The 19,162-nt window shown below is 43.3% G+C and overlaps 1 protein-coding gene across 2 annotated transcripts in view; it reads right to left on the reverse strand.

Annotated features, from left to right (window-relative positions):
• Positions 1-2,915: 2,915 nt before the first annotated feature.
• DCAF12 (DDB1 and CUL4 associated factor 12) overlaps positions 2,916-19,162 on the reverse strand; it is a 31,837-nt gene continuing 15,590 nt past the window's right edge. For both annotated transcript variants that reach the window (XM_068666018.1, XM_068666019.1), the window contains exons 5-9: positions 17,894-18,087; positions 16,783-16,848; positions 15,966-16,128; positions 12,144-12,328; positions 2,916-11,438 (exon numbers count right to left, since the gene is read on the reverse strand). In XM_068666018.1, coding sequence (XP_068522119.1) covers positions 11,280-11,438; positions 12,144-12,328; positions 15,966-16,128; positions 16,783-16,848; positions 17,894-18,087 — 767 coding nt within the window. In that variant the 3' untranslated portion in view covers positions 2,916-11,279. The remainder of the gene's footprint in view (positions 11,439-12,143; positions 12,329-15,965; positions 16,129-16,782; positions 16,849-17,893; positions 18,088-19,162) is intronic.

A 19,162-nucleotide genomic window follows, 5' to 3' on the forward strand; every position in this document is an offset into this window, starting at 1 on the left:
CCGTAGGGCTGCTGATAGAGCACCACTGCTGACAGGCAGATGTTCCTGCCCACCAGTCAGTCTGAGTTAACACCCGGCTGTTCATTCTGTCCCAGTGTGACACTTGCATAGTGCTTCCTAGTGGAGAAGGAATTAGTGGAACAGGTATTCCTAGGACACTTTCATACTCACCTGCTAGTGCTTTTAAAACCATCTAGAAGTGGGCTAACGCAATTGCTACAAATTGTTTTCTAAGAGGTTAAGGGTTATTACAAACAAAAAACAAATCCTTTTGCTGTTATAGCTTATACCAGTTCCTCTAGCAGAATGGTGTAAATTAATTTATCTGTTTCTTTTCTAAGTTAGGTCACAGGCAACTCATAGTTTATCAACCAAAGACACCAGTTGTTTACATGCAGAGCTAGTTCATTCTGGAATGGCTGATTAGCTCAGCTGCAGTGTCCCACAGATGCCCATCGAGTTCAGGTCCCGGTCACATCAACATCGTCCTGATCCTCTAAAGACTTTCAACCATCCCTGCACCATGTTCCACAGCACATCTTGCATTGCTCATGGAGTATCTGCCTTTATCAGATGGTTTTTAATGTGCCTAGTGGAATCTCAGTCCCCCCTTACTCCAGATAATGGAGATGTAACTGTAACTGGCACTCACCAGTCACACTGGTGGGTCTGTGGCGAGAAGAAACCGCTGGAACAGTAAAGCTTTTGATGGAAAAAATAAAAAATAAAATCAGGCGCTGATGACGGTGGCTGCAAATCTTTCTGCTGAGACTTCAGCATCCCTGGAACATGACCCATGCTCTGTTTATGTCTTTGGCACAAACAGCCCAGGCAACTGTCAAGTTGACCTTTTGACCACAGCTCTATGCTTAAGTCTCGTGGCTTCTCTCTCACCTCTGCCAGCTCGTGGTGCACCTCAATGAAGGCGGAAAGCTACTGCCATGTGGGGAATAAATTTCAAGCAGCTGATCAACAGCTCCCAACAGCTCCACGCAAAAGCAGACAGGATGAGTACAGATATGGTTATGAAAAAAAACACTAAACACAACCAGCTTGAGACTTCCCGAAGTGCCGTTCTGCTCGTGCTTCCTTGCTCTGTGACAGCGGTGCCACCAGCTGGCAGGAGCTTATATCTGGAGCCACAAGGATCAGAAACAAAATACAACCCAACCAGGGAAGTGATGACAGCCAGGCGAACCTGCAGCAGCTGGGCTGGGAGCTGGAGGCAGGCAGCAGATTGAGTGTTGAAAGGGAGGGATAACGTGCACTGCCACAGGGTTTGTAGTGGGCTGTAAAAGCACGATCGATTAGAGCACGGCCCCGGTGCGGTGTCCAGGCCAAGGAATGCAGTGGATCTCACGTTGGATCCACAGCCAGAAATGGTGATGGCCACTGACAGGCATGTCGAGCATGGCCTCTGTAAGAAAGCACCAAGGGAACCTGGAAACTGCTCAGGCTGGGGATGAAAACCACAGCCATGAAACAGAGGCAGTGAAAGCCCATTCAGTGCAGATCACCTGCTCCACATAACAGAACAAACTGCTCCATCTGCACAGGGAATGGGACAATGAGGGGACTTGCAAGGTAGGTGACATGACAAGATAGGTGAACACTACTAGAATTAGCTCCTGGGGAAGGATTTGGGTGGTTTAGTGCTGAGATCTAAGCTGGACACACATCTAGGGGGAGGTCCATGAGGACTGTCTTGGGGCTTTCTGAGGCCCTCAGCCATCTCGTCCGTTTTGGTACAGCATGTCAGCTTGCAGCTACTTGAGGGAGCATCAGATGCAGCTGGGGAGTTGGTAACAGTCATTGCCAGAAACATTTCTACAGCTTAAAGTAACTGTTTACTCCTTCACCCTCTTCACTTCCCTAATTGTTGTAGAAACAAAAGCATCAGCCTGGCAGCAAACCCATTCTATACTGTCCAGACCATCTAGGGACAGAGCACAGCTCACAAGCAGTTCATCTCCAACTTTCACGCCGAGGGCTTGGCACCAGCTCATCCACATCTATGGCTGTGACAGGAGGCAAGCCAGGAACCGCAAGCTGTGCTGCTAACATTGCTTTCTAGCCTCTGCCCACCACACGTGTAACCAATAATTTTCTGCGTATTTCCAGGGCCAGGCGACTTTTTTTTTTTTTCTTCTCAGATCTCAAACAATTTTGGTATAAGGCTTAGTAAGATGACAGCACTCATGTGCCTTTTGGACTTTGCTCTTCCTTTTCTCCCTTTTTCAGGCATTCCCAGCCTGAGGAATGCCTACTACAGCACCACAGGGAGCAGGGATGGTGCTGCTGAGAACATGCTCTCATAGCTTGTATGTAAAGCTGCAGTATGTCCATGACAAGTCTCTGTGGAATTGAGCAGCCCAGGTTAAGTATGAGAAAGAAGAGAATGCATGAGAGGCTTTCAGGCATGTTGTCTTAACCCCCAACATAAAGCTTAGAAGTCTTGAGGACATTTCTCCCTCCCAACACCTCTAATTATTTCCTTCTTAGAAAAACAGAGGTTGAAAGGAAAGCTTTGCTTCAGAACAAATGAGGTACCAGAAGAAAACAGAAAGGAGAGGCTTTGAAGAGTTTAACATTCCCAACTCTGCCATTGGATATATTTCCTATGGAAACAAATGGTTTTACTACAGCTGTACAGAGAACATCAGTGGTTTTTAAACTGTGGAAAACAGGAACTAGTTGAGAACCTGCCCTTAGGGTATAAATCCAGGCACTGGCAAAGGGTGGGGGTCAGGAACAAAAACAAAACAAAGTTTTACTATTTTCTTTGAATTGGTTACATAAGCACAAAGGCTAGTCTGTTAAAGGAAGAAAATCAAGTCTGTTTGCCCTCAAACTGGCTTAGATTTACTCTAAGTGAAAGGATTAGAAAATAAAATAAACCATCAGTCACGCCAACACACTATACAAATACATTTTATTTAGAGATACCCATAGTAAGATGCACAAATACTTTTTGTTCACCAGTTTTCAGATCACACAACTTCAAGTAGTGGAAAAACAAACTGCAGTTAATTACAATTATCTATATAACAAGGCAGTAGTAAAAGATCCATTTGTCAGACTACAGCATGGTTAACGATACTCAGGTGAGAATATACAGGTTTCGGTATTTAAAAAGTGCATGGGTCGTCGCCACATACACTAACATGCTTTTTCAAAGAGCAACATCTTTCTGGCATGTGAACACAGTAACCCGGTTAATGCAAGATGGAAAGTTAGGCTCTTCGTTTGATCTGGAAATGCATCTATTAACAGTTTTCCCCCAAACAGTAAATTAAGAGTTGTGACTGACAGATGGAAAGCGATCTGTAAAAATCACTGTTACGTTGTCCATGTAGTCAAGCAACACAGAGGTGACCTAAAAAGATCAGTTCCAGCCTACACCTCCACAGCTCTTCTACCACAGTCTTCGGCAGAGTCCAGAGTACTCGATTGCATTTAGCAAGCTGGCAGAAGAGCTGTAATCAGAGATCCAAACTCTTGCACCCATACTGAGCTCTTCCACACAACTGGAGATCTCAGTCTTTGTATTTCAAAGATCCCACCTTCTATGAACGAGCACGTCAACTGGATCACGTATTGCTGGGTTTGCTTTTGTATTCCCATCTAACAGAGGGAAAAGTAGGAAGTGGTGCTGATCTGAGAGAGTAGCTGCATTGGTTTAGTTGTAATTATAACATGTGGAACCTGGTCTCTTCTCTCCAGTGTCTCTCTAAAGCAAGGAAGTTCATCAGGTTCCACTGCTCAATGCAATTCCCTTTTTGCTTTTAAACAGGGATGGTGCTGTATGGTGCTTGGGTAAGACCAGCAAGGACTGGTGTATGGATGATAACAGTTAAGAGCAAGAAACAAGAATTAAATCAGTCTTCAGTTAAACTTCTTGCATCGCAAACAAAGTGAGACAGAGACTGACTTTTGCATTATAGTTGAGAGGCACATTTTGTATTGATGAACAGAAACCCCCAGTTAACATTGCAACTTTCTGTGAATTTGAACACAGCCAAAACTCCAGTTAAAGTAATTTGAAAAAAAAAAAAAAAAGGTAATCTGTTCTATTTTTAATTCTTAAACTGCTCCCTCACCTATTCTGCACAGAGATACCTTTCCATTTGTGTGTATGCAGCTGCTTTTCCTCCCCAAAAAAATGTTTAGGAGAGACTTATTTCTGTGCATCTTACAAGTCAACAAAATCCTGATGCTTCACCTGGGTGGGCCCCTGTACCACGTTCAGGAGAGAGCTGAGAAGTCAGTAGGATTTTGTATACTTGCAGTGAACCCCAGAATAAAAAAGAAAAAAAGCCACCCAATTGAAATAACCAGCATTATGGGAATCAGCTCCTTCATGGCACACTAATGAGTTTGGAGCAAAGCCCTTTGGGCTGAAAGGAGGATACCAGCTCAGGGAGACATCCAGGGCTGAGTTAAATGAAAAGGCAGACAGCAGACAATTCAGCAAGGTGTTGTCTGAGCAAGTGCAGAAGTCTCAGAATGCAGCAGGGCTCACCCCTGGACTTGGCAGACATGGTAAGCCAGGACACAACAGCGAACTTGCTCATGTCCCAAGGGGCAGAAGGTGGCAAGAAGGGAGACAAAGCGTTTTGAACAAGAGAGACAGAGCCTGGTAGAAGTTTCTCATCCGGGCCTTTCTGTACTGGTCCTACTATCACCTGCGTTGTAAGAGAAGCACAGAGCAATCAGCTGAAGCTGTAACGCCCAGCTGGCCTGGCACACCCCACACATACAGCTCACGCTGACCGAGTGAGCGACCAGGTGGATGAAGCTGCAGGCTCCATCCCAGCAGGAAGCACACGGAGGTGGCTGGTGGCAGCAAAGCACAGTGTTCGTAGTCAACCATGGAAATAAGACAAGTGCACTGGTAACCTTTACAGATGAGGGAAGAGGGTGACTGGGGTTGTTCCCCATGCCATCTTCACAGCTCATCCTGAGATGAATGACTAGCAGTTTCATATGTTCTGGGATCAGTTCCAGTTTTAAAAGCACAAAGAAAAACCTCAAGGCTTCCACTGCTCAAACATCAGCTCATCTACACATAGCCAGCCCTTGGTATTACTGCTAGCTAAAGCTAATAACAGGTGTTGCCTTCTGAGCACAGGGCTACAGTTCAGCTCATAGCATAGCAATTTTTTCCACAATCCATCAAATCCACATGATAGAGTATGTGGAAAAAGACTTCAAATGGGATTAGAAGTCAGCAGTAAGCCAGTGATGTACCTCCCTGCCTTTGCCCTCAAAGGATTTTTAGCTATGATGCTGAGTAACATGGATGTTATTTGGTTGTTGATTGGCCACGCATACCAGTTCTCTGGCTGACTAACACACCACTGGATCAGTCTTAACCAACTGAAAGAGGTGCTGGTGCTGGGCACCTCCACTTCGTGATCTGCTGACATCCACTGAACAATACAGGTATGTGAGAATTTCAGGCTTTGCAGAAGCGGAGTCTCCACATCCAAGTCAGCCAGACAGAAACCGAAGTTTATGGTGAAAGAACAGTGGGCCGTTGGTTTTCTTTTCATTATGACTTGGTACTTTTCAGACTAGGCTAGCAGCTTTGAACCAATTTTAGAAGTGAACAGAGAAGAAATGGGAGAAGAGGAAAGTGCTGAGGATTACAAAGTAGACAGAACAATCTGTTCTACTCTGCAAAGTGAATGATAAAAAGATTTCTTCTAGATTTGAAGAAACTCAACAAGAACAAAAAGAACTCCAGTTTAAATACACACTGTGGTTACAAGAACACACACCGCTAGAACAGGACACACACTAACCTCAGTGCTCCTTGGCAGCATAGTAATGCCAATAGCTCGATGACTAGCGATGCTGCTTCTAAAGACAAAGGTAGTCCTGTGGATCAATTCAGTACTTAACTTCAGTTAGTTATGGATATACAAGCCCATTTTGGGCAACAGGAAGCGAAGAAGTGTTCCTGTTTCCATGTTCTTATAAACGGATTAAGCTCAACAACTGGGAATAGACATACGCTATCCATCATACCATCCTCTACCTGCAGAAGAGGCAGAAACCTGGCCCAAACTCCACGTGTTAGTTTAAAAACCAAAAGACAGCATTTGCCAATTCAGAAGACAAAGCTAAACATGTCATGCCTTTGTCTTGGGAAGAAAAAAAATCACTTTTCAGAAGAAAAAGTTCACAAGGTAACTCTGAACACTGAGCCCCACGTGCGGACACGGTAGTTTTCCCTACTATCGGTAGTTTCCCAATGTTCCATTTGCAAGCTGCAACAAAAACTTTAAACAGTTCTACCTTACAGCTAAAAACATGCACTCTAACATTTGAAAAGAGCTGTTTCTGCTTCACTTGACAGCTTCTGTGATAGTTCAGGATCCGGTGCTCTTCCAACACCGTTCATGACAGAAACAGCGAGCTGAGAAAGGCTCTGTTACATGGGTGGAGTTGCAGGAGTTATTAACATCAGAACCTGGATTCAGAACAAAAGCCAGCAAGTGTCAGTGAGTGCTGATCCTCACTCCTCCCTGGCTTTGTATCTTTAAATACATTTGGGGAAAAAAAAAACAAAAAACATTAAAAACAGTTCACTGTAGGACATGCTACCCTCAGGCAACAAGCTGTGGTCAGCACACATTTTAAAAACACCTTGTGCAGTTTGTGCATCATATACAAGTACATCAGAGGCAATGGGGAAGATCCAGCATTTGTACACATTAACAAGCAAGCAAGCACTGATAGATGTCACGGGTGAGACCAATCCCAAGACAAACCAGTGCGTTGATTTGCATCTACACCACATCCTAAAACAAAATTAAACGAGTCACAATTAACAGTACAAACCTGTTGCAACTTCAACACATACATCTTAGAAAAAGACAATGCACGTACCCAGCCCTAAGACAGCGATGAGTTGGTGAGATAACTTTACAAAGATCAAGGTACCAGAAGAGAAAGGCACGTTAACCTCTGGTTGGTCCATTTCGGTATTATTTGGATGAGTCAGTGATTTATATACCCTGAGACTGTGGGAGGCCTTGAAAAGGAAAGGAGAGCAGGAGAATGGGCAAATAAAAAGTACAAGTTTAATGAGATTAAGATTCAGCACCTGAATATTCCCTTTTAATAAGGGAATGTAAAAAAGCAGTTCCTAAGAAAACCAAGTATTGACTCCTAGATTTTTGTTCTGAGGTCAAAGAATCAACATCTAGGACTAGAGAAATCTCATTATATGCTGGCAAGTGCTTTTATATACACCTCTCTCTGGCCATTACACTGAAACCATGCTTTTGTATGGAATCAAGTGTTTTGCTTGGTGATTTTACAGTCCAGAAGTGGCAGCCACTTTCACAGCTCCAACAGCCCTGGCACCCTGTGTTAGGTCTGTGTGCACTTTCTTAGACTGTTCTGCTCCCAGCAGGTCACAAGAGGGAAAAGCTGTTAGAAAACGGCATTCAGTTTTTAATTGGGAAGATTCTTTTCTGTCAACAGTATTTCTGTTTTTAATTAGCCAAGCACCACATGTTTCTGATAAAGCCAGCAAGCATCACAGGAAAAACATACTTCCTAATTTAAGTCCTTAAAAATTAACATGGAAAAAACAAGAATGAAAGGGACATCTACTTGACCTCTGAAAACATTTCTGATTAAGCCCTTTTACAAGTACCTCCTGAGCAATGAATAAGCATCCCCTCTGTATTTTTAAGCTCCTCAGGTGTTCCGAGACCAATACCAACCACTTGGCTGGGCTTTCACCTTTTTTTCCCCTCTTGTGCTCCCTTGCCCATCCTCACCACAGTGAAACAACTGCTTGCAAAGACAAGGGAAAGCACAAAGGAGGTATTTTCAGATGAGACGTGGCAGTATTTTTTCCACCCTCTTGTCTGCAACATGGACAAATTCCTGGTGTCTGTGCTTCAGAGACCTTAAGATAAGCTACTGAAAGCACTGCAACACTCAGAAATGCATTTTAAGTTGAGGTCACACCACGGGCTGGGGCTGCAGTGTGACCAACAGTGCACAAAGGGGAATTTTCACTTAACTTCAAGCCAGAGAGCATGGAGCGTGACAGTCCAGGGCTCAGCACAGGCTGGCTGGAGAATCTGCTCTGCCTGCATCACACGCAGCCCTGCAACAGCATCCCTAGAGATGAGCTGTACCCATGTTCAGTGACTGAGTTATAGCAGCAATTGCAACATCAACTAATTAAGAATCTCGTCGACACCTTGAAGAAGTAGGTTTATGGAAAATAAGGGTATCAGACCACCACAAATAGATCTCAGAGCTCCCACCTGGCTGCTGTAAAGATGCTGCTGCACAACTGAGCTGCAGCAACTCGTGGCCAATCTGTTCTTGGTTTCTTGCAATCAGACAAAGCAGGCAACCTCCAAAAAGCAGTCTAGGCAAGCCTGCTTTATTTCACAGCTGCACCAGGTGAGGGACATCCATTCACAAGGTCATTTAGTGCCTCTCAGCTGAGGGGCAGAAATTAAGACACCAAACCAACACTTAACATAGCTGGATCACAACTTAAAACTTGTAGCTCTGCAGCTGCAAGCTATATACAAAGCAAGTGCTTAGGCAAAGGAAGGGAATGAAATTCTAGAGCAGAGTGACTGATACAGAAATATATTAATCCTTAAGATACAAAAAAGCTGCCAAAGACTTGAAACGGAGGCAGCAAAGATATCCCCATGAAGACATTCAGTAGTCTCCCTCACTAAGAGAGTCGCAAGAGTCACCCACAACACGAACATAACTTTTGTGGACAGACTAAATCCAGTTGGCTCTCTGGGCGCTCTTGCAAAGCATCTTAAAATGGATCTGTGGGGGAAAATGAACAACTGAGACTAGGAACAAACACCTATGGAACTATTCTTTGGTAATTTACTCACCCTGGACCAACACAAACATCAGCACAAACATCAGCAGCACTGATGAGGGAACCAAACAAGTGGACTCGCTTCTTTACAACAGTCCCAGGAAGCACCGGGGGAGAGCAGCAGAAATTCTCCTTGGCTGAGCTGACTGCACAAGGGGGAAAGCTGGAGCAGTTACCAGGAACGCGGAGTTCAGGCAAGAGGCTGAGCAGCACCCCCACTGCCACGCTCAAACTAGCACTGCTCTGTAGCTTCTGCTTCCTCGCAAATGTCCATCACATATCACCCAGTTGTTATCGAGGGGTGGCTACACAGCACGTACAAGCTGGGTATTACTGAACCCGTAATTAAATCATCTCCAGTTTGATTGCATGTAAGAATGAATATGGGAAATGTGATACCCAAATTAATAAGGTGGTCTACTCTAAAGTAGAGGGGTAAAATGAACAGCTTCCTACACTCACTAGCAGCACAAGATCCCACATTCCTGAAAGGTCAAACAGCAGGAACAAAAGGTCTGAAGGTCTGATTAGTTGTTTTCTCTCCTTCAGGTGCCTGATGTGAGATAAAGCAGGATCTGCTCCCCCTCAGGAATAGACAGTTACACTGTGTAATCCCATCAGTCAAAAAGGTAAGCCAGGGCCTCACTGCCCGGTGTTATTGATGAAGACACCTTGCACAGAGGCAAGAGAGACCGTAAGGACACCGCCAGACTAGCTCTGGTCAGCCTGGCAGGAACAGCTTCAGCAACCAGAGCTACTCTCCTGCGGTGCTGTCATCTCCAGCAGAGACAGGAGAACAGAGCACGTCCCAGCCTTGTATTTTCTCCTCAGCTTCAACCAAGTGCTCGTTTGGCACCAAAGCAGCAAGGTGCACGCTGCTCCAGAGGTGACGAGGGCAGGGGGCAGGCATTCATCCCAGCGGAGGACAGAGGCATCGGTAACAAGGCAAGAGTTGCTGGTGCTGCCAGAAGACCAGGAGGAGTACCCCAGAGCCCTGCATTTCAGCCAAGTGGTAGAGAAGACTGTACACTGGAATGCACATGCTTCACAGATGGACCCAAAAGGCATCAGACCTATCCTCCCCAGTCACAGTCCCACAGGAAGTTCAAGGTGGTTCAAATGGAAAAGGCAGCAGGGGGCTCCAGGGAAAGACTGAGTTTCTCCTACAGCAAGCTAGATGAGGGCGGATGGTAATGCAACAATGAGCTAACAGCAAGTTCTCTTGCTACATGGTAATCTCTTAGCCTGCATTAGACAAGTCTGAGACAAACTCTTTAACCTTAGAGAAAAAAATAGTTTATTTGCCAATTGATAAGCCAATAGTCCATTGGTTTATCAAAGGAGATGGCTAACAACCTGAACAGCTTAAAAAAAAAGGGGGGGGGGGAGTTCCCACAATCTGAAACAAGAGATCTTGGGTTTTAGGCAGTCTACAAAGAACCCGTGAGCTACAACAGGAAAGCCTGGGAGCCACCTGGGAACCTTGTCTCACCTGCAAAATGGTTAGATACAGTTGGTTTTTTAATGACAAGAAAGAAAAAAAATCACGTCCCTAGCCCCCTCCCCCCCCCCCCCTTTCCTTTCATCACCTCTGCAGGCCCTCAGTGTAATGTCACCCTGCCATGCTGCAGGACAGCCTACTCAACCTCCAGCTGCACAAGCTGATACCTGGGACAGGCAGAAAAGGAACAAAAGACTTCTTTTTTTTTTTTTCTCCTGGCACTGCTGCAAACTACCATTCAAATGCAAATGCACTTCTGGGAACTCCTGTGCTTCTGCAGTTTGGACTTGATGGGCAATACCCTGGGGAATTTGTCCCTGGGCTCTGATGAGCACAGCTTAAAATTACTGTATTCCTCTACATATAAACAGTGTCATTAGACTTGTACTTTTAAAAAATAAGATCAACCCAGGCCAGGGCCAGGCTCTGCAGATAAAGTAGTAGCTTATCTCTTATAAATATTTTTAATATTTTTTAATTACAAGTAGTCCTCGCTCCAGGTAATGTAACTGACACAAAGTACCTGCACACACGCAGCCCCTCGACTTTCACGGAAAGCCCAGGAGCAACCACTCTAGTAGAAAGGAATCCTACCTCACAGCAAAGTAGGGGAGAGGGCACATGGCCAAGATAGCATAAATGCAAGGGAAAAGTCATTTGGAGCAAATATAATAAAAAGGGATTTCAAAAACCCTTCATATAAAGGATTGAGAAGGTTAAAGCAAAAACTGGTTCAAAAGGATGTATAAAACTGTTGGAGACCAACAGAAAACTCTGCTAAAAATAACTTGCATTTAAATCATAACTCAATGGCATCACACAATTTCATTGTTAAAAAATGAAAGAAAATGAAAGGTGGAAATAAAGATCAGCATTTGTAAAGAGCTATCATTAGCTCCAGAGACCAGCGTAATTCCCATGAAGTCCTGATGGAAGGGGGCCTCCTGCCACGAAGAGTTTTGTTCCAGATGAGTCGTAGCAGTGGGTGTAAACAGCATTTGGGAAGAAATTAATTTCAGAAAAATAATTCCTCCAGGTTTCATCATGATTCTGTTAAAGGAAAGTTCAGACTGTTACTGATGCCAAACAAACAGAAAGCTTTGTTTCACAGAAGCAGAATGTAGTTTCCAGAGCCTAAGAGAAGGATCTTTTCCTCTGTTAATACTCCCTGAAGCTTTAGACAGACCAACTTGAACTGGAAGATACCAGAGCCTTCCTGAAGCTTTTTCTGAGGAGGTTTGCACCAAACGGTGGAGGTGGGGAGGGTGAAGGGTAGGGAGGATAGCAAGTCTCATTAATTTTTAAAGTTGCATCACAATGATAAAAAAGATAATGGAGAGAAGTTAGACATGGCCATTAACTGCTTTATAGCAACATACAGGACATTGAACTCAAATGCCTGCCGTGGCATTATTTCAGGAAACCAGAGTTTCTAAAACTGTATAAAGTTAAACTAAATCTCTCAGAGTACCACATTAAATTAGCATGCTTTCAAGGTAGACAACATAATTTGTTTGATGTACTCACAACTAGAAGATAGACTACAATCAAAATAATGAAGAGGAGGAAGAACTAGTTAATTTTTGGATCAGTGCATAGGCAGAGTAGTCAGTACGCCTTACGTTCAAGCAGCTGGCCACTCAATACCTTTGTGAAAACAATCTTGCAGCATTTCTTGATTTTCGTTATTACAGATAGTTCCCATTACTATAAAACCAGTTTGTAGCTATAGGGCTTGAACCAGCTACTACTCACCAGCCAACCTTTTCCCGTAGTCAACTTCAAAATTTCACTTCCTCCTAATTTCTGCTTCTGTCCATAGCAGGCACGTGGGGGCTTCTCATCCAGGAACCTCTGGGCTCTGATGTCATAGAACAGTAAGGAGCCGTGCCCTGTTCCCACGGTGATGATGTGTTCGTAGAAGCTCACTGATCGAATACCTGGCAAACAGAGAAAGGACATAAAATCAATCCAGGGAGGACCAGGCACGCTTTGGCTCTGCAGTGCTGCTGCTTGATGTCCAATGCTTTCTTCAACAAAAGCTACCTGCTACGTTTTTCCACATCAGCTTTCCCATTTCTATGGAGCAGCGTAGATAAATCCCATTTATACTACTGAAGCAGCAGCTTCAATTTGTATGTAACATAATATACATATGTAAAATCGAATGTATGTGTGTGTATATACACACACTATTCCTCTTCTCCTCTGAGGCCATCTGCTCCACTGATGGAGCATAGCAAGAAGCTTCATTCTCAGCAGGCCCAAGCTCTGCCAGATAAGCAAAGATCTAAGATGTTTAAGATCAAGAGCAAGCTTGTTCTGTCTGCAATGAGTCTCTAAGTGAACCAGCAGGAGTGAGTGCATGGCAGCACATAGTGGAAAGGATGCATACTGGTGTCTCCCATGAGCTCTCCCCTATCTAGCTACCAGCCAACCTGTGAGAAAGAGACAATGAGAAAAATTACTCTGCTTCCACCACATGCATCTTGCAGATCTAGAGCAACAAAAGTAGTTGTACGCAACTATAATCATCATTAATCACTTTGATACTAAATAATTCAAGATCTTGAGGAAGCTTTAAGTTATCACTACTCAAGCAGTCTCACACAAACACCTTATTCTTTACAGCTGGCATCTTTAGCACTTCACCTTGCAGTGAAAACAGCAGGCATCCTACAACCCAAGCAGCACCACATTCCTCAGCAGTTTCAGGGAGATTCTGCATGTAGGAATTTGCAGCTTGTGAGATGTCCTGTCATCTGCTCTCTAGTGTGCCAAAGGTTTGTTCTGCGTAAGCACTCTACCTTAAGCTACTGCTCTACATGGAAGAAATCCCACCACTTCTATACTTTTTCTTCCCACACAACGTGATACTGGGTTATAAACTCAAAGTCTGCTCTTAAACCCTATTTAAGGTACCTTCTAAATCCAGCCTATGCAAGCATTCAAACAGGAAGGGAAGGGGAGTTATGCCAGCTACATCCACATTCCAACTGCTGTCACCATCCCACGTGGGACTGGAAGCCATAAAATTTGTACTGTGCTGAGTATGTTCAGCGGGACACAAGACAGCAGGCATCCAGATGATGTGGATGCAGCCAGCGAGTTTTCCCTTGCCCTTTATACAGAATCCCAAGTAGAAACACATCCTCATCCTTCCACCTCCACACCCTGGTGTTACACTCACAGCCACGGGCATCTGTGATACATGCTTAGAGCAGGCAACACCGCTGAGCTTCTGATACGAGGTGAAGCCATGGTTGCTGTCTTAATCGGTGGGAAACCACAGTGCAAGTCTCACACTCGCCACATTAGACTTCCCAGATGCATACAAGAACCTCCAATTTAATTCAGAGCTCCAAATGCATAGGATACATTCAGAAGGCTTTAAACCCTCTTCAATCAGCAAGAGCAGTCACTTGAGTAAGGGGAGACGGGCACAAGAGGAGACATCCTCCAATTTGTGCTACAAAAGTGCTCTTGACAAACAACCCAGCAGAACACTTACAGAAACAGGTGGCGTATCAGTGCACGTGGCATACTTCTCAGTGCTATCTATTAATAAAAAAGTGCTATGAAATGCAGAACTGTGGATCCTTTTCTAATAAAAAAAAAAAAAAGCTGAAAGAACCAGTGATGTATCCATTACTAAGATATTTAGAACACCTTTTGAAGAACAGCACTTCACATTGGCTCCTGAATTACCACCTCAGATTATCCACAAACTAGCAGCACAACCTGTGCCTAGAACTGAACAAGGCAAACTAACATTCCCAGCGCTGTACTATGGTCATGTGTTTGGGTCAACAAATTGAGTTTTACTCCTGAGAGAGAGGGAGACCCTACATACTGCAGAAGGAAATGAAGATGCAGTAGCATGTCCTAAGCAAAGAGCAAGCACAGAGTCTGTGCAGCACAAGCTCTGTCCACTATGTTAACATTGCTGTTCTCAGGGTGTGAAGTCAAGGGCATAAAAGAATTCGCTACATGCCAGCCAAGCAGAAAGCAGTTTTTGCTGATCAGGAACTAGAGTACAGGGCCCTACGTATTCCTGTACAGCTGCTAAGAAAAGCAACACTTACAAGAATGTTAAAAAGCATAATTGCCTTCTTATGTACAGCAGCTAGGGTTACATTCGGTAAAAAGCAGATTCTAACTTGCTAAGACTGAAAATCGTGCTCTCTCTACCCTGTTCATATGCACACAACACTAATAATCTGACGTTTATGTGAACATTGGGTACATTTTGCAAGCTGACAGCACTTTTTTTTTTTTCCTTTCTGCAGCCTGTGCTGCCCCATGTCCCAGGAGGATCAATAGAAAGCTGAAACACTCAGCGCCCTGGGAAGCAATATTACTTCAGTGCCCCAACCAGTGCCGTAAGAAGAGATCTGCCCACTATGCATAACAGAAAACGGTGCTGAACAAAGGCCTTTCCCAGGCTCAAGCCAGCATCTCAGAAAAGCTATCTACGCACAGATCACACCCAGCAGGATCACATACTCAGGGCAGAAACTTCCAGCCACCATTGGGCAATGCACTCCTGTGTCTTAGTACCTCTTCCCTATGATACTGAAGAGTAACAGCACCAGAGGACCTCCACAGAGCCTTGGCTGGCTGTGATTCAGGGCAAAGGCTGGTGCTGGAAAGCTGTTCAGGGCTGGTAAACCATTATTTCTCACCCTAAAGAAAATTCTCCCATATCTCAAAGAAACAGACCCTGACATTTATCTGGGCAGCACCACACAAACTCCAGTAAACACAGACAAGGGCTAGGGAAGTTTTATTTACATGCACCCTCTTTTGATAACTTGCCCAACAACGAGACTGATGCTCAGAGCTGAGCTAAACAAGGACTGCAACTTTTTAGCCTTGGAATAATATGTTTTAAGATGGAAAATCTCAACACAGTGCTTCCTTCTCATGCTTCAAAATAAAGGACATGTGAAGAAGCATATAGGATCGTGCACCCTGACAATGCTTACACTTGGCCCTGGCTTAAGGTTCAATTGAAGAGACTGCAGAAGAAAAAAGCGGTACTCATGTCTATAATCATTCTATGACTGTTATTGTTACCTTTTTTTTTTTTGAGTGAGCTTTTGTATTTAAACAAATACACACTGAAAGTCAGAAATCTCACTCATCTTCAACATCAGAGTAAGCATTCACTCACAACACATACTCCAGATGTGATAGCAAAGAGCAGAAACCTGCATTTTTCTTCCAGTCCCAGAGAAAACTGTAATACTAGGCAGTATGAGTAGTGGTAAGATACCTGACTTTGCTGAGATGAAGTACAATAGAGAAATACGTTAAAAAAGTTGAAGATGTAGACTTTAAAGAGTTCATTACGATTTGGATGGTGCACAATTTAGCTACTCTTAAAAAATCATCTAGTTTCAGTGTTGCTTTTAGCTTGTCTTAAGCCAAGACAAGTGGCCTAAAACCAAAATCTACATATACTGTTAATGATTTAACACATCACATGAAAAATCTCGTATTTGTTTAAAAAGCATATCTTAAATTGCTGCTTCTGAAAGCAAACAGATTGAAGCACTCTGACAAGTTTCTTACCACTGCCTCGTTCTTTGGAACAGACAGATTTAACGTTGTGAGATGGCTGCCTCGGATCCAGGAAGGAGACGTGCGCCTGCGATCCTACAGCGTACACTGACCACTCCTGACCGTAAGCCAAACACACGTTCTCCCTGCAGTATGGCAACTTCGTGGAAAGTAACTGGAAACAGAGAAAAGACAAAAAAAAATAAATTACAATAAAAGAGCATGATGCTACAGAATTTTTCTGTTAAGCTTCTAAGTAAATTGCAGTGGGGAAAAAAAGCATCTAAAATAGATTCATCACAAAAACAGAACTTAAAGAGAAAACCAACAACTTGACCCACAGGAAAAAAAAAAAAAGCCATGGAAGAGATAGGATGCCTTATCAAACCAAACTGGAATGGTAAAGGCTGAAGTATTATTTGAAGAACAAAGGACAGTTTTGGCAAATTGTTTTAATTTTTTTTAAGCTGCTGCTACCACCTCCACAGGTGCAGAGGCATCAGCTCCCTGAAAAAGCTTACCTCATACACCAGCAGAGATATGCCTGATTTTAATTTGCAATTACACTTCAACAAGTATAGCTTCTTTGATGAACCCTGCTACAAAACTACGCACGCTGTATGCAACAGGGCACTCAACTCATGGAGAGCCGGCGTAAGTTTAAGAGCAGTGAGTTTTTCTCCTCAAATTTTATTTTTAGTACATTTTATACAAAGCTTATGTTTTACAAACTGTTGTTTTCTTCAAGCATTTAAAGGAGATGAAGAAATAGTGAACAGCAATAAATGCTAGGCCATTTTCCAAGTTTAATGCCAAAAGAGAAAAGCACCTTTGATAGCGTGTGCTCTGCTTTCCAAAGATGAAAATACCCATCTAGGGACACAGCTCCCAGCTCCTGTTAAGATTTAAAAAAAAAAAAAGTTAGTTTCCATATTATAAATGCCCTTATAAACCTTATATAGCCTTTCATTTCACATTGATCTTGAGAGAACACAAGATAGCACAAAGGTGCCAGATAGAATAAGAATTATTAAAACAAATAACCAAAAATAACTTTCAAAGTATAGATCTTGTTAGACAAGCAAATAATCACTTATTAGACAGTACAAGCTAGTTAGCAACTAGCAGCTTCCACACTTATTCTGACCCCAAAGTCATCATTTATTTCCAGGCACTACTCTATAGGAAAAAGCTGTGTGAAGTCTTCATTGCAGAGGAGTGATTAACACGGTGAAAAATAAAGCCAACAGGAGCACTGTGTTGCTGAGAGCATGCCTGCTTTGGCTTCAGACCTTCTCTGTTCTGTGAGGACAGAAACAAAAGCAGTGGAGAATGAATCGCTACTCCTACTTGCTCCAGTAGCTTTCATCTCTAGTAATAGCAAGAGATCAGCATGGGGGGAGGTTAATGTTTTGTTTGTCAAATGCCAACAAAATAACACAGTGGTGCCTGCCCTGTGTGTCAGTTACCTCGCTTGCTGCGCAATCCAGTAACAACTCAGCTATCAAAACAGGAACTACCTGAATGTCAGCTGGTCTTCATTAAGAGTGAAGGAAAGCAACAACCACACCAGAGAGTGGGATTCAAGCTGCAAGGGGCGTACTTTCTCTGCTTCGTGTAAACATTCCCCCTCTCCCCCTCTGGGTGCTGGTCTGAAAACCAAACCCACAGTCAAATTGTTCCTTCTCAGAAAAATACATGACGAAATTGTTCTTTCTCAGAAAAATACATGACGTCCCTGCCTCCAGCTTTTCTGAATTCACTCGGGGGCAGAAGTAGACACAGCAGATGAAGACAACCATTTCATATGAGAAGGAAACAAAATAATCAGGGAAAAATATGTTAGGCTGCCTCTCCAATATTTTTGACTTAGATTAGTTTTTTTCTGGTATGTCTGGACAGTTTTAGGACTTCTCATCTGTCTTTAAAAGCTTACTCACCTTGTTTTTATTGTTAAAAGCCAGTGCTCGGACTTTGCAGTTGTCAGGATTGGTGTTCTCCTTGGGGATATCCTTCAGAGCCCTGTGTGTTATGTGGGCATAGACAGGAACTTGAGACAGGTTGTGCCTGGCATCGCTTTTAGACAGCACATCCTCTGTGACTTCCCAGAGACCCATCGAACCATCCCGAGAACCTGGATGAATAGACCATACATAACAGCATTTCACATTGATGTAATTGCCCTTTTTTAAGGAAGGAACTGAAACAAACAGTAGAGGCTGGAAACAGGAAAGGATACTATTGCCATTAGTTTAACTGAACACACTGCTGGGCGTCATTAATTAGGATTAACAACAGGATCTTTCTCAGCTACTAAGTTAGTAATATCATGACCTCATTGTCAAGTGTTTTTTTCCTGTATGGCTTCTAAGCATTGAATCTGTTTTCAATGTGACCATCAAAAAAAAAAACCCATCATCATTAGAGATTCACACATGGAATAAATTCAGAGGTGACAGAAAAGCCAACACATTTAGCCCGGCTTACCAAGGCTGAGATAACTGTGTCTGCTAAGTCATTGCAAAAACCTCTGAGAAAGTTTTGTTAGGTTTATGCAGATTTTGGATCATTTGATTTTTGCCAGTATCCCAGCATATATCTGCACAGAAAACTGCAAAATCTCTTTTTTAAAAAACAAAAGGAACTGAGGCTGAACCAGCAAAACCCCCCATTTTTCTACTGTATTTGGAGATACTGCGAGAAACTAAGCTGTGTTTTTGCAGTAGAGGATTACTTTTTTGTATTCCAAGGTATTTGGGTAGTCATAACAAGGAGAAATGCTAAGTAAGGGGACAGTAGAAGGCCTCACTGTTCCAAAACAAGGTGGAAGCTTGAGAAAAACAGGATGAGCCATGTGGGAACAGTAAAATAACGATGACAGATTCTCAAAACATAAGAAAGGGAAAATAAAAAAAAAAAGGAAAAAGGAGAAATTAAAGGGTTAAAGAAAAAATTGTACACGTATGGTACAGAGGAGCATTGAGTAGCTTGTGAACCTGTAGTACTCAGTCAATGAGGAAACAGGGGAGGTGATCAGGTGTCAGGTAATAGGGAATAAGAGGTTATGATTTGTTTACTACAATGAGCTCCTAACATGGCACTTGCAAGGCAAGCAGGCGATCAGGCCCAGTCAGCATGGGTTTATGAAAGGCAGGTCCTGCTTGACGAACCTGATCTCCTTCTATGACAAAGTGACGTGCTTGGTGGAT

The sequence above is a fragment of the Anas acuta genome, chromosome Z (genome assembly GCF_963932015.1).
Source record: "Anas acuta chromosome Z, bAnaAcu1.1, whole genome shotgun sequence".
Classification (NCBI taxonomy): Eukaryota; Metazoa; Chordata; class Aves; order Anseriformes; family Anatidae; genus Anas; species Anas acuta.